General features: G+C 40.7%; 2 protein-coding genes across 6 annotated transcripts in view; one reads left to right on the top strand and one right to left on the bottom strand.

The window, feature by feature from the left end:
* Positions 1 to 13,129, top strand: part of LOC308125500 (uncharacterized protein) — a 31,456-nt gene extending 18,327 nt beyond the window's left edge. For 2 of the 5 annotated variants that reach the window (XM_080489316.1, XM_080489318.1), the window contains one exon: positions 2,731 to 3,171. The gene's annotated coding sequence lies outside the window, so the exon portion shown is untranslated. Of the gene's footprint in view, positions 1 to 2,730; positions 3,172 to 9,772; positions 9,860 to 12,588 lie in introns of those variants that run through there. The other 3 variants (XM_080489315.1, XM_080489317.1, XM_080489314.1) reach the window with 3 other exon arrangements.
* Positions 5,326 to 8,078, bottom strand: en2a (engrailed homeobox 2a; the record flags this gene model as incomplete). The annotated part of the gene is made up of 2 exons (XM_080489313.1): positions 5,326 to 5,645; positions 7,592 to 8,078. 2 exons carry the CDS (start codon positions 8,076 to 8,078, stop codon positions 5,326 to 5,328), a joined length of 807 nt encoding a protein of 268 aa, XP_080345439.1.
* Positions 13,130 to 13,817: the final 688 nt, after the last annotated feature.

The raw sequence follows: 13,817 nt of genomic DNA, 5'->3' as shown, positions 1-13,817 counted from the left end.
GTTCAACTATAAATCAACTACAACGCGTTGTGTCCCGGCCCCTTTAATTTGATCCATTGCCTACTTAGAAGGAGAAAGGTTGAAAAAAAAGGACTCATCTGGCATTTGTTGTTTGAATGAAACTTGTGTTTGACTATAACTGCGTAAACATTACATCGTGAAAATGTAATCCTACATTTTTTTTTATCTCTTACACATATTAAGCTGTTTTCATACATTTCAAAATGACTGACGAAAGATGAAAATATTAAACTCCATGTTGGACAAAAAGTTACTCTGAAAATAAAGTTGTTGCATTTCTTGGATGAACAGTTAATAGGCTTTTCTTATATAATCAGGAATCCCACAGCCTTTTAAAAGTATTAAAAATAGTTTTGTTAGTCAGTGAATGGTTGACACCCTACAACAAGATTATCTTTACATCAAAGTGTCTTTAAAGGTTTGTGTTAATTCTAGTTGTCTTCTATTGTCTCAAGTATTAGCTGGATCAGCCCAAAAGCCGTCATTATCATCAGAGGCAGAGACAATTCTGTAGCAGATACGTCATTCTAAAAGTCCCGGTTTGAATTGAAGTGTAACTGAAGCAACTAGTGGAATCAGGAAAATGATCTAAATGTAATGTGCACAAATTGTTCAACTGAAGAAGCCACATTTATTTAAAGTCTTTTTAAAATGTGTTTTAGTTTTTGTATAGAAAGATTCATCTTGGGAACACGTCCATAGATTAGTTGGTGTGGAGCAAAAACAATAAAGGTCAATCCATGTTTTGAATGACTTTTTCAAATTAAAGTTAATTGTTTTTAATAAACTATTTTGGTGACACTGACCCAAAAATTGACTCTTGGGAGTCCACTGTGTGTCGCTACATGGGAAAAGGTGCAAAGATGTTTCGTTTTTTTTTTTTCTAAAGTGAACAAAAAGATTGCTTTTCTTAAAAGTCGAGAATCTTTTTTTCAAGGGTCACTCAAACACGGTGTGTGAAATGAGAGTTGCCTGGGTGTGACTTTTCCAGAAAGCATCCGCTTGCTATTGTCTGCCTAGTCAACTTCTGCAGGCCCCAGTGCCCTGACTTCCATACATGAGAGATCAAGGGTTACCAAGGTGCTTTTGAGAAAGAAGGGCTCAATGTGAGAGGGGACAAACCAGTCCACAAAATACTCATTTCCTTTGCATGTTAGGTGCCCTAGTGGGGATTCAGACGGGGTCACTGACACAGCTACTGGGGCTGATTTTTTATTTTTTTTTTCCTTCTTCTTCTTCCCCCATCATTCTTAATGAAAACGGTTGCCTGCCTTTTCACTTGCTTGGCTATCTGGTGCCTGTACAGTATGCGGCTTAATAATACACCGATTTTGCCCAAAAGAAAGTTTGTTCAGACTCTGGGTGTTTATCCGGTGCCAGACAGAGGCACCTCATGTAGAAAAGGTAAAAGTAGTTCTGTCCACCTCTCATTCTTGCCAAAAAAGTTCAGCCACTGAGCCACGGCATTAACTTGTATTCTAACAAGATTAAAATATATTCGTCCTGGGGATTAGCATAGTTAGGTGTCCTTTTGCCTCTTTTTTTCCCTGCACTGGTGCGGTGACAGTGGGCTTTGATCTGTGTTGCGAGGCAAGAGTCCTGGCTTGGACCTAGCCATTCGAGTGCCAAGTGTGAAATTGGCCTGATGTCATCCCCATTCTTCACCTTTTACATCTTTCACCACTTTAATTATGTTTCCGCCACAAAGCCCAGGCACCTCTGAGCAGATTCCACTCTGGCCGTAGGAAGCATTTAGAAACTGTGGGTAAATGACACAGTAGGGGAGGGGGAGGATGGTAGGAGAGGTCATAGCAGGATGGGGCCCTTTTGTGTGTAGAGGTAGACATGGATACTTTCCTCAAGTATCTTGCCCTCACTTCCATTTTTATAGGATGAGAACTCTCTGAAATTGTCAGCGGCACTCAAGAAAATAACTCTTATTCCATTTTTTTTTTTATTATAGTTTCTGCATTTTTGTTCAGATTTTTTTTATTTTTTAATCTCTCAGCACTAGTTTACTGATGATTTCCAAAGTTTGTCTAGTCTAAACAATGGAAGTCTTCTCTGCAGCCTGAAGCAACTGTGACCCTTGAAGAAAGACCACATCAGGGCTTCTTGACCACCTGAGTATCACTTTCACAAGTGGAACAAATAATTCTCTTATAAAAAATAATTTGTCCGTGCAGCCTCATAGCTTTACTTTTCCTTGATTGTGTCCTGAGCTGAACTTCAGGGAGTTTCTGTGCATGTGAATTTTTTTGATGGAGGATCAAAACAACGATGTGTGTGTGTGTGTGTGTGTGTGTGTGTGTGTGTGTGTGTGTGTGTGTGTGTGTGTGTGTGTGTGTGTGTGTGTGTGTGTGTGTGTGTGTGTGTGTGTGTGTGTGTGTGTGTGTGTGTGTGTGTGTAAAGACAAAAATGAATGGAGTATGAGGATTTGTGTGTGCCAGGCAAGAATATAATAAATGTGAGTGATGGTTCTGTGTGTGTGTGTGTGTGTGTGTGTGTGTGTGTGTGTGTGTGTGTGTGTGTGTGTGTGTGTGTGTGTGTGTGTGCGTATGAGACGAAAAGAGAGTATGAGTTAGTGAGTGAGAACGCTGTGTGGAGAATGAGTTACTGAGGGGTGGGAGGGGGGAACCAGCCACCTGCAGCCATGACAGGCTTTGACCTTCATTGCTCTCTCTCTCTCTATCGCTCTCTCTCTCTCAGCCCTCCCTCCCTCTCTCTGTCTCCCTCACTTTCTCCTTTCGACTCTCATTTCTGCCTTGTGATAGAAGCGCGGACTCTTTTCAGCAGCGGCGAGGAGGACTGACCGTCTCGAAGACAGTGCTGGGAGCAGCCCTATCTGCTCTAATGCTAGTCACTGGCCGTTAGACATGGCGTTCAAAGACTAGTGGTGCAAGTATGGAAATGCAGATAAGGCATTGTTGAGGAAACATGCCTGGGAATTGTTCAAGGCTTTCCCTTGCATAATGTTGGGATGCCTTTTCGAATATTTTAATCTCAAAACGCATGACTTTGATTCTCCATGAGTGTAATTGTGAACCTGACACAGAGTGTGCGCGTTTGCATTGAAACCACTGTTGCTATGCAAACTATTGTTGTCTGTCATTAAATATTTCCATGGGTGCTTCCTGGCAACATTTCTTTAAAAGTAATACTGTGTGTGTTTCTTTTTCTGCACGATGACAATACATTTGTTTTATTTAGGTTGCAACGCCTGCAGAAGCTGAGCAACAACTGAAGGTCCCATTTACAGCTTTAGCCAAGCTTCAATTAGCGCTCATGTGTTTTGGTGCAAGAAACCAACCACTTTCTTCCCATAAAGATTTAAGAAACTCATTTGTGTATAATCTTCAAGGTTTATTTCTTCTTTTGCAGTTGTCTGGTGGCAGTTAATTACACAATTATTACATGATACAAATTATGTACATTTATACCAAAGAATACTCCCAACATAAAATAAAAATAGCATTGTATTCTACAACTCTGTGTTGTAATTTCATTTAAACATGTTCATATATAGATAGATATACGCTGATGAGTAAATTCATAATGTCGTACCAGCAGTTTTCATAAAGGCATTAAACTTGAGTAGTCTGCATTTGAAGTAATACTGCTTCTCTGATTCGGCACAGTTCTGTTTCATAAAAAGTTCACACTTGAACTTTAAGGCAAAGTGTGTTTCTGTTTGGTGGATTTTAATTCACACACACTTTTTGCAGATACACAACAAAAACACTTTGAAAGGCAAAAAGTCCACAATTTGGTATGGATACAGTCTAAAACTTAGCTCGATCATACTTCTGTTGATAAGGACCAAAGTTTATAAACACAGTTATTTGCCCAAGTACAACAAATTGCAGCTTTCATGCAAAGGCCCCATAAACAAATTTTCATTCACAAAAAAGAAAAACAAAAGGAAGTTATTGCAAGATAAACAAGCAGTGTAAACACCTCAGATATCTACTCTAAAGCAACACTGGTCATTGAATAGATTTTTTTTTTCTCAATATAATCTATATAAATACACATATGAAGTCCTTTCAACGACGATAAGAGATTTCCAACATTTGTAATACAGTCACTGACGGATTTGCCTTCTTTTATGATATATGGATATGTAATAAAAATGTATATAGAGAAAGATTTAACAAGAACATCCAATAACCTGCATTCATAGTCTATACTCAGAGTGCGCAAAATGGTTGTCATCATTGTCTTTATGCTACAGAGTTGTTTCTGTGACTTTACAGGCAGCATTATAGCCTTTATTTAGCTACAAATGTGATTTATATTGCTATTTAAAACTATAATAGCTGCACTGGTGCATTGGTATAACGAAGGGAGTACGCACAGAATATTCCTTTAAAGGCTATGAGACGACCACAGACATATAAGCAAGGCCTACCTTTTAGTTAAGTGGCGCGTTTAGGGAGAAAAAAAAAAGTCCCTATCAACTCTCGGGTCATTTAGTACAAACTTTTCTTGTCAATTAAAAATAAAAAAAATCGTATCAAAATTCATCATGTGCCCAATTAAGCTCTGCAACTGACACGAGACACCTTCCTAAACCCATTTTATACATCAAACAAAACCAAGAAAACCAACAAGCATGGAAATAAACTGGTGTTAGCATTTATTTAAATTCACAGTAGCCTGGATGCAGCAGAAAAATATTCTTTGGATTTAAGTTTGTTCACTTCACTGACAGATGGAAACGTCAAGTGCCATTTAGTAAAATGTGAAATGATGACAATCATGGATATAGCAGTGATCCTACAGTATATAAAAATGAAGGGTGTGAGCATCTGTACCTCCTGGGGGGACGGAAACGACAAACAATGAAAACATACCTTTATACAACATCTTTTTAGACGTGATATTGCAGAAATATCTCTATTATTTTTTTTAAACAATTTATGCTGGTATACTCTATACACTGGCCCTTTATTTGATGAAATTATTGCATTGTAGGCTTGATTAAACCTCCCATATAACGAAAAATCACTATAATATTCCCATAGGAGCCTATAGAGACCTATGGTATCTTAAAAAAAAAATCCTTTGTGGATTCTTAGTAACGGTCACCTATTTGTAGTATTTCGTTTTATGGTGTCTTGGACCCATTGTTCATCTGTAGTGAGTAATAGTGATAGTAATAGTAATTTGTGGTATTTTATCTGCTGTGGTAACATTAAATATTCCTGTAAGTAGTTTTTTTTTATGTGATATCTCTATAAAAATCTATGGAAGGATTACTATAGGTTCTTTTTCGTCTAGGGGATGTTACTTCTCTGGAAATCAATCGCTGTCTGATTTTTCGTCTTTCGACGTGACGGTGGCGTGATTGTACAGTCCCTGTGCCATCAGATGCAAGGCCAGACTGTTTTTAGTGCCGGTGGCCTTCTTGATTTTGGCCCTCTTGTTCTGAAACCAGATCTTGATCTGGGATTCGTTCAGACCCAGTTCCTGCGCCAGGTTCTGTCGCCTCTGCTCCGTCAGGTACCGATTTGTCTGAAACTCCGATTTTAGTCTTTGCAGCTGTTCTGCTGTGAAGGCCGTCCGTGGTCGCTTATCCTCTTTGCTGGTCGTTTTCTTCTTTGGTTTGCGAGATCTCGGCCCTGTGGGGGTGGATAGGTGGGTGTTGGGGGTTCACAGACACAAACACAAACACAATGGTTTGTCAGTATCAAAACATGGCCACGAGCAGAGAAAAAAAACATTTAAAATGTCATTTAAAAAAAACCAAAAACATGAATGATAACGGAATAAGTGTGTAAACTAATTCATTCTGCGTGATAATATTCCACCAAACACGTGAATACATTATTGTGATACTTCGCTGTCAAGGTGGCGCATTCATATGTATCCAAAACAAGTGCGTAAAAGTGCATGTTTACAGAAAGTACATTTTTGTTTGACTTATTTCAAATCGTAATCAGTGTGTGTTTACATGATTGTTCGAGTCGCTGTCTTATTTGTCATAAAAAAAAAATAGGATTTTATGTTTAACTGTATCCATAAAGTAGTGTTGTGGGAACTTAAAAGAGAAAAGAAATGATGGTAAAATATAGATACGTCTTCAAAGAAACAAGCAAAACGTCTCCTTGCCTCTCTGTGTCCGTCCATCTGTGTCCAAAACACACACACACACACACACACACACACACACACACACACACACACACACACACACACACACACACACACACACACACACACACACACACACACACACACACACACACACACACACACACACACACACACACGTTGGCACTGCTCATAGTAATAAGCGATAATTATCAAATAACACTGCAAAATCATCACTCCCACCACTCAGCCACTGTTTTGTGGGTCAGTTGGGGGGGAAAAAACAGGAAAAATTTCAGTGCAGCTACTTTGCATTTGAGTTTTTTGGGGGCCCGATTGAAAAGCTCCTCAATGGACAAACGTGAACAGAATCTGAGCAGCTCGCATTAGATACACATTAATTTTCCATCTGGATGGAGGCCTGTTTGGTGGAGCCATGGGGACTGAGTGTTTTTGGCCCTTTCTTTCCAAAAAAGTGCAGAAAAACATAAAAGAAATGACAAAGTCCGGGTTGAAGCTTGACTCATGAATCAGCGAGTATGCTTTTTTTTTTCTCTCTCCAAGCACCGCATGTAAAACTGCATGCAGCTCTACAACTCGTAGTAAGTCGCCTACGCTACTCTATATAGCGTTACATAATGCATGAGAACAAGTTGTACTCCACTTTTGATAGACACTACGAAAAAAAACAACACTATTTCAAACTTCGTACGGGCAAACAAGCTTATTTTCTATTTTTTTTTTAAAGGATAGTTTAGAATAAACCTAAAAGCACAATAGTGATTGCTTGATGTGGCGACCGCTGTGTAAACAAATGCTTTTCCAAATTGCCAACATTAGTTTTATGACGCTTTTACGCAGCAAAACAACTACGAGAGCGCAAAATAGTATTTTTGCAGACCTGCAGATTTACTGGAAGAGAAGCAGCCTATCAGAGCGCTTACGTTTTACTATATGTAGGTATTATCATATTCATAACCCGAGGAAATTTGCTCGAAGACTGCCTTGAATGGGAGGAGAATTCTGTGTGTGAAAGCTCCAACAATCCCCCGTTATTTTCCTTCTTTTTTTTTTTGTTGAGCTCATAACATGTCAAGTTTTGCTTTAAAAAATAGGGGGAAAAAGAAAAAGAAAATGCTATTAAATTCCTAATTAAAATATGTCTATCCTCTCCTCGAAATGGGTTAAGGTTAGTTTAGTTAATTTTCCTGTTATATTTCTACATCGTGCACGGACTCGTTGCTTGCACTTTCCGCCTCTAATTTCACGTCCTGCGTGAAGCAATTTTTATATAGTTTAAAAAAAAAAAAAACATTTCTCCACAGGATTTAGGTGATTTCAGTGTGCGCTCCACAGCGCGGCATGCTCCACTCCACATGCGAGAAGTCGGTCAAGGCATCCGGGGTCAGTGTTACGGGGTATTTCAGGTTACCGGGAATACGGTGGAGTAAAACGCGCACACGGTGCCACTAACCTGAAGAAGGCCTGTCCGAGTATCGGGTGCAGTAGACCCAGGCTGGCCACAGCATGGGCTGAGACGAAGCTGGGGTTGAGCTGGCTTGGGAACTGTCAGAGTCTGAGCTTAGGCACTGGTCTCCATTCTCTCCTCGGGGTTTGAGGGGCTCCTCGGCGGCTATAGCGGGCTTCTTGGCCCCGGTGACCGTGTGCGGAGTGGAGGTCCCCTCTGCCGGCACCGTGCTCCCCACCGGCTCGGTCTGAGGAGCGGCGGGGCTGCTATGGCTATCCCGCGACGCACGGCTGCTCTCCTCGCGGTTTGCGCTCCCGTCCTTTTTCCGGCCGAAATCCGGCCGCAAGATGTTGTCGATGAAAAAATTGGTGACCCGGTGAGGGATCTGCAGGTTCCCCGGCGCCTGTAACAGGGGAAGGATGGCTCTGTTGGATTCATCCGCCGACTCCTGCCGCTCCACCGCATCTCTGTTGCCGTGATCATTTTCTTCCATACTGATTCACTTTCCCCGCTTTGCTCTCTCTTTAACCCCTTTGTCGCTCTCTCCGCTGCGATATAATAAGCAAAGAACTTCTGAGGGAAATAGGATTGTAAAAAAAAACCAAAAAAAAAAACAAAAAAAAAACTCACGCGTGTAAATAAATTAAAAAAAGAAAACTCAAATTCTAGTGAGTGCCTCGGACACCATGCAAAGCCTTGCGGTAGTGTCCTCTGAGAAAAGCATACTTTTTTGACATATATTCCCTCAATCTCGGGTTACAAATGACACCGTGTTGCTAAAACATTTGCCATTTGCGCACCGTCCAATTTAGTGTTATCCGATTTCAGTTTGCTCAGCAATGCCTACACCTAAACTAAACTAAGGGTAAATAAAGAGGCTCCTAAACTGATGCTCTAATACTCTCACTCTGGAGTTTTGTTCTTATTTTCAATACGAGCCCCCCGAGTGACGTTTTCCCACCGTCCTCCCAGACACGTGCCTTGGACCAATCGGATGGCAGAAACCAGGCCACGTGACGCGGACTCCAGAGCAGTCTACAAACGCCCATCCTCTCCTCTGTAAAGAGAAAGAGTCCTGGACTAACGGGAGAAGAGCCTAATTTAAATCCACTGCATGCTCCCTCATACTCCCCCAATATCTCATCTGTGTTTATGAATCTGTGACTTATTTATTTCATTTCTGTGGAGTTTTGGGTCGGAGTGGAAACACTGCACACATGAGTTTGTTTGTGTTTATTTAAACAATGGGAGATTGGAGCGTTGGTTGTCAAAGTGGGCTGCGGGGACCCCCTCGGTCCCAGAGCAGGCAGGGATTCCCAATAACATTATGACGAGTACGTTTTTTCTGTATGTGAATGGCTCATATATGAAAATGTTGAATTCCTGACTCTCTCACATGGACACTAAAGCTGAGTATAGTTCAATTTTATCACCAAAACGAGTGGAAACCTGTGAAACCATGAAGGCATATGAGACCAAAATTCATCATAAATACGGCCAGTGGCCTTCAGCAAATCTAATTGAGGACCCGAGACATATGAATCATCGAGTTTAAATATGTGATCCAAACCTGCCCTTTTATACAACACTGAAACACTGTTAGTTGATATAACACGCAATTTGTCTTCTTTCCACGTCGTTAGAACACCTGTAAGGTCAACCGGACAGAGCAACTTAAAATCACTGCGCCCTGGCCAAGGTTAAATGCGAAAAACAATATTGCTGGATGTCTACATGCTCACACTCTGACCCAAGAGGGGAGAAGCAGTGTTTTTGTTTAAAAATGAATTTCAATCTGCAGACATTTATCGGTTTGGCCCATAGTAACAGCACATGTGGCTTCACTATAGTGTGGATTTTAACCACTCTGATTCGCTGATGGCCTGATGTGTCATGCTTCCTTCAGCCGCCTCATAAATGACCACAAAAACGCATCAAAACTAAAAACATGACAGTGGGAAAAGCCCTTTTCTGCCTCATTTCAGACACACGGGAATGCGTGTGAAGTATTTAGATTCCCTCCTGTGACGCTGCGGTCGACCAAGAACTGGGTCCATATCCCTTTAAAAGAAATCAGTGATGCAAACAAACTGTTTTGTGAGCTGTGCTCGGGATACAGAGTCGCGCCAAAGACAAAACTTTGAGGAACTTTGCTGACCGGCGCTAAGTTTGAGTTTCTCCTCCCAGGACGCCGGTGGCCGGTTCTCCTCTGCTGTCTGAACCGGAGCTGTGCGTAAAGACAGGGGGGAACCGAGGAGGACCCGAGGAGACTGAGTGAGGAGCATTTTTTAACCATTCATAGCACATCACCTGATTTTCTTTTTATTGCTAGAAACCTTCTTTGTCTTTTTCTGTTCCATACCTTTCGAGTATAGCGCTTTTCTCAAATGAACTTAAAATGTACAACCTATTTAGTTGTATAATGTGATATTTTGGCCCGAACGAGCCAAACATTTATTATGATATGACTGTATTCCTTTAGTTTGAACCGTGGTTTTGGACCGAGTGAAAGGTGGCTTTGAGGCATCATCCAAAATAGTGTTAATTTGTATTTTTGGCACGTCAAAGCCTGGAATTTCAACGCGCTCGTCGAAGCCAGGTTTTGTCCGGCGTGCAGAAACATCACATTCTTAACTTTTCACTTATTAAATACAGGCTTTGTGTGGATGCAAAGTAATTATGGGGAATGGTTATTACCTAATTTTTGCAGTTATTGGACTTAATGTGCCTTTGTGTTAAAATTGCCTTGGCAAGCATATTCCCAACAAATTCACCAAGTGCAACATGGCATGTTTCTTCTTATTATGTTTACCCTTGCATTGTAATTGGATTATTTTTTTTTTATCTTAATTTCTATCCTACCTGAACAACACCCAGTCCTCCTGTCTCACATATCATCTGCACAAAAGGCCCAGTGCAAACAGTGAAAGTTGGGAGTGAAAGATGTAATTAGACAGGCCACTATCATGCTGCGATTGTTTCTCACTTGTGAGGGGAAGCGCAGATTAATGTTGAGCGCTAAATAAGCAGCAGACAATGGATTCACAGACAGGCCGTTACCGCCTGGGCTTGGCCTCTAACCTCGCAGCAAAACATGGATGTCTGGAGGAAATGACACCATTTCAGACTCTGAATTATAATCCGAGCCATTGTGCGCAGGGAAAAGTTCCGTTTAGCACGTCAATATAAACTGTTTTTCTTTTTCTAGTCATAGACTCAATTTCCTAACAATGTCAACAGATTACAATAGAAATAAAAAAAATATATATAACGAGCCTTATTTGAAAGTTGATTTGGATAATGCTTTTAGAAAAATGATATTTAAAGCAGTATTATGTCTACTCATTGTAGTTTTTCTCTACAAAACAAGCTTTTGGAGAATCTAATGCATATCTCATATGCCGATTCTTTGCTGTGTGCGTGAGATCCCTACTATTGTAAGGGTCTCTTTTGCTTGAAGGCATGTTGTTAGTTCACACTGATGAAAAGACAAAAAAAAAAAAACACCTCCCTTTTCACAATTACTCCTTTACTTATGGCTAATTCCTGCGTCATGGCAGGTTAGGGAGACTTTTCTACTCGACATTTGTTGCTTGAAAATATCTCCTAGTTCTGAATGCCTTGGTTGATTAAGGGTTAAATGGTGCTGTAGTATTCTAATGATTTGCATATGAACATTAGGCGTGTGTTTATTTTCAATTAAACCGGGCAACACATGACACTTGAGGCTAATAGTTTATTGAGTGGGGATGGCCTTTTTCTGTGATGGGTTGTTTGGCATCCATAAGCTATATTATCTCGTTTTGCTCCATACGAGCTATTTGGTGGCTTTGAATTATTTGATGTGGCCATTACGCATTATGTGGGATGTTTATGTTCAAGTTGTCATACACACAGAACATTTAATTTTAAATGTTTTTAGAAAAATAAATACAATACTCCATCCGCGTGCTTTATGACAATGAGCTGCCCAGATAGAAATCGGAAGCAGCGATGCCATTTGTTTTTGTAATTATTTGAGTAATTATCTGACACTTTATTAATAAAATCGTGATCACGTGCAGCGAGAGGCAGATCGCGGTCATTTAGAATATAAAGCAGGTAAAATATGGCTTTAGATCTGTGTGTTTGCATTTTCACGTTTTTACGCACGGTCCAGTGTCCAGACAGCCATGCACCTATAGAAAGCAGTGTTTGCACTAACATAAAAAAAAAACATAAAAAAAAAAAAAACTGTCTGATGAATTAATTTTAACCATATCAGATAAATGCATCAATGTTTAATTTGCTATAATTTACAATATAGCTTTAAAACACCAAACCTAAAAAGAAAAAACACCGTCACGTCAAATGTATTGGCCAGGAATGTGACGTTTCTTTAATTCACAAACATGTCTACTTTATCCATTGTAGAGTCGCCAACTTATTAATTTATCTTGTTATTTTTACTATTTTAAAGATGGGCATCTAAAGAGGATGCTTAAAACATTGGCTGGATGAAATTGTTATTTCTTATGATTATATTCTGTTCTTGTTCACGGAAGCAGGGAATATTGATTATTGTACATGTCATGTCTGTCAGCTTCTACTAAATAAGTGAATGTTTCCGTTTTCGCCTCTCTTTTCTTGTGTTTGTTGGAGAAAGCACTGGAGCATCCCCTGATTTGCAGCAAAGGGTTAAAAACGCCTGTTTTTGAATGCACATGTTTGAACGTGGGTCTCTCTCTCTCTCTCTCTCTCTCTCTCTCTCTCTCTCTCCCTCTCTCCCTCTCTCTCCCTCTCTCTCTAATCCATGCAGCGTATGTATATACTGCAACTGGGTCTGTTTCATATGCACTTATAGCTCCACAGCCCCTCCTTCCTCCTTACACTCGCACGCGCACACGCATAGCCTATATACACACACCCCCTCCTGGTACTATAATCAATTGCACGCTCTGTGCGCATGTGCCCTGTCCTTGAGTTCCTATAACCTATTTTTTTCTGTTTTTTTTTTTTTTAAGGATTGTCTGATACGTCACCAGCCCTCACTACTATGAAGTACTACAAAAGGTGACGCGCAGAAGGAGGATTTGTGAATGGACGCCGTGATGTGTGCCAGCTCACAGATCAGAGGGCGGTGGGACCTCTGCAGATGCACCCTGAGCCCCCACCACTACCGGCCCCATCCCGCCCCAGCCCCCTCCCTCCCTCCCGGTCACCATCCCTCCCTCCAGATGAATGGGGGTCTCTATAAGATATCGGCTCTGTCACCGTCGCAGGGGTCGGGGGAAAATCCTCCAGCTTCCTGTGCCTTTCAAAACCTGAAAGCGCGTCTCTCCTATTTGATGATCCTGTACCATTTTTGTTTTGTTGTGCTTTTGTGGACCTGGAAGCTCGCTGGCCTCTTTTTTTTTTTTTTTTTTCATCCCGTGTCAGCAGAATTAAGAAAGATTAGATGCGGCCCTAATTGCATGTAACCTAAAATTCAAATTAAAAGCCAAATCAGTTGAGCAAAAAAAACATTCATTCAAAATAAATTCCAGATAATTTGGAGTGACCTCTGAGTGGTGCTTCGTTGTTTTCTGGCGCTTTCCTGAAACGACTGTTTCGAGGGAATGGATCAAACTGGACCAAAAAGTACATTTGTATCCAAAACAAATATACGTGTTTCGTGTATGGTGCATCAAGAGGTGGATCTTGTCTAAGCTCACTATATAACCTTTTCTGGTTAGACTCATACTTCTTCATTTATATCCATATGCGGAATATTTGCAATACAAAGCTACAAATATCTAAAACTTAAATAAACTGAGGCGTTGCCTCTCCAAACCTGCTCCAATTTCTCAATTTTACTCATCGCCCATCATTCAATGTAAATGATGTCTATATCATTTCTCCTCGTTTGAATGTGTTTACAGAGGAATCCTCTGTGGCCATGGCGGAATACAGGGCGGCTGCACGTTGCGGGTTTCAACCCTTTATAGGTTTTAATAACTCTTAATCCGTCTGATCGGTCTGGCGTAGATAAGTCTCATTTGAATTGGGATTGTTCTTAAGGAGCGGCTCGTATTCCTCCACAGAAGTCTCAAACAGAGCTTAGCACAAACAGCCGCACCACCCTGCGCGCAATTAAGGCCTCGGATAAATTAGATGCGCGCTAATTGAATGCAGCTGAGTTCCCATCAGCAAACTCCTCAACACTTCACTAATATGAGCAAAAAGCCCAGTTGATGAGTCCCTGATAATTATT

Source organism: Lipophrys pholis (assembly GCF_963383615.2).
Source record: "Lipophrys pholis genome assembly, chromosome: 20".
Lineage (NCBI taxonomy): Eukaryota > Metazoa > Chordata > Actinopteri > Blenniiformes > Blenniidae > Lipophrys > Lipophrys pholis.
This window is presented reverse-complemented; position numbering and strand designations above follow the sequence as displayed.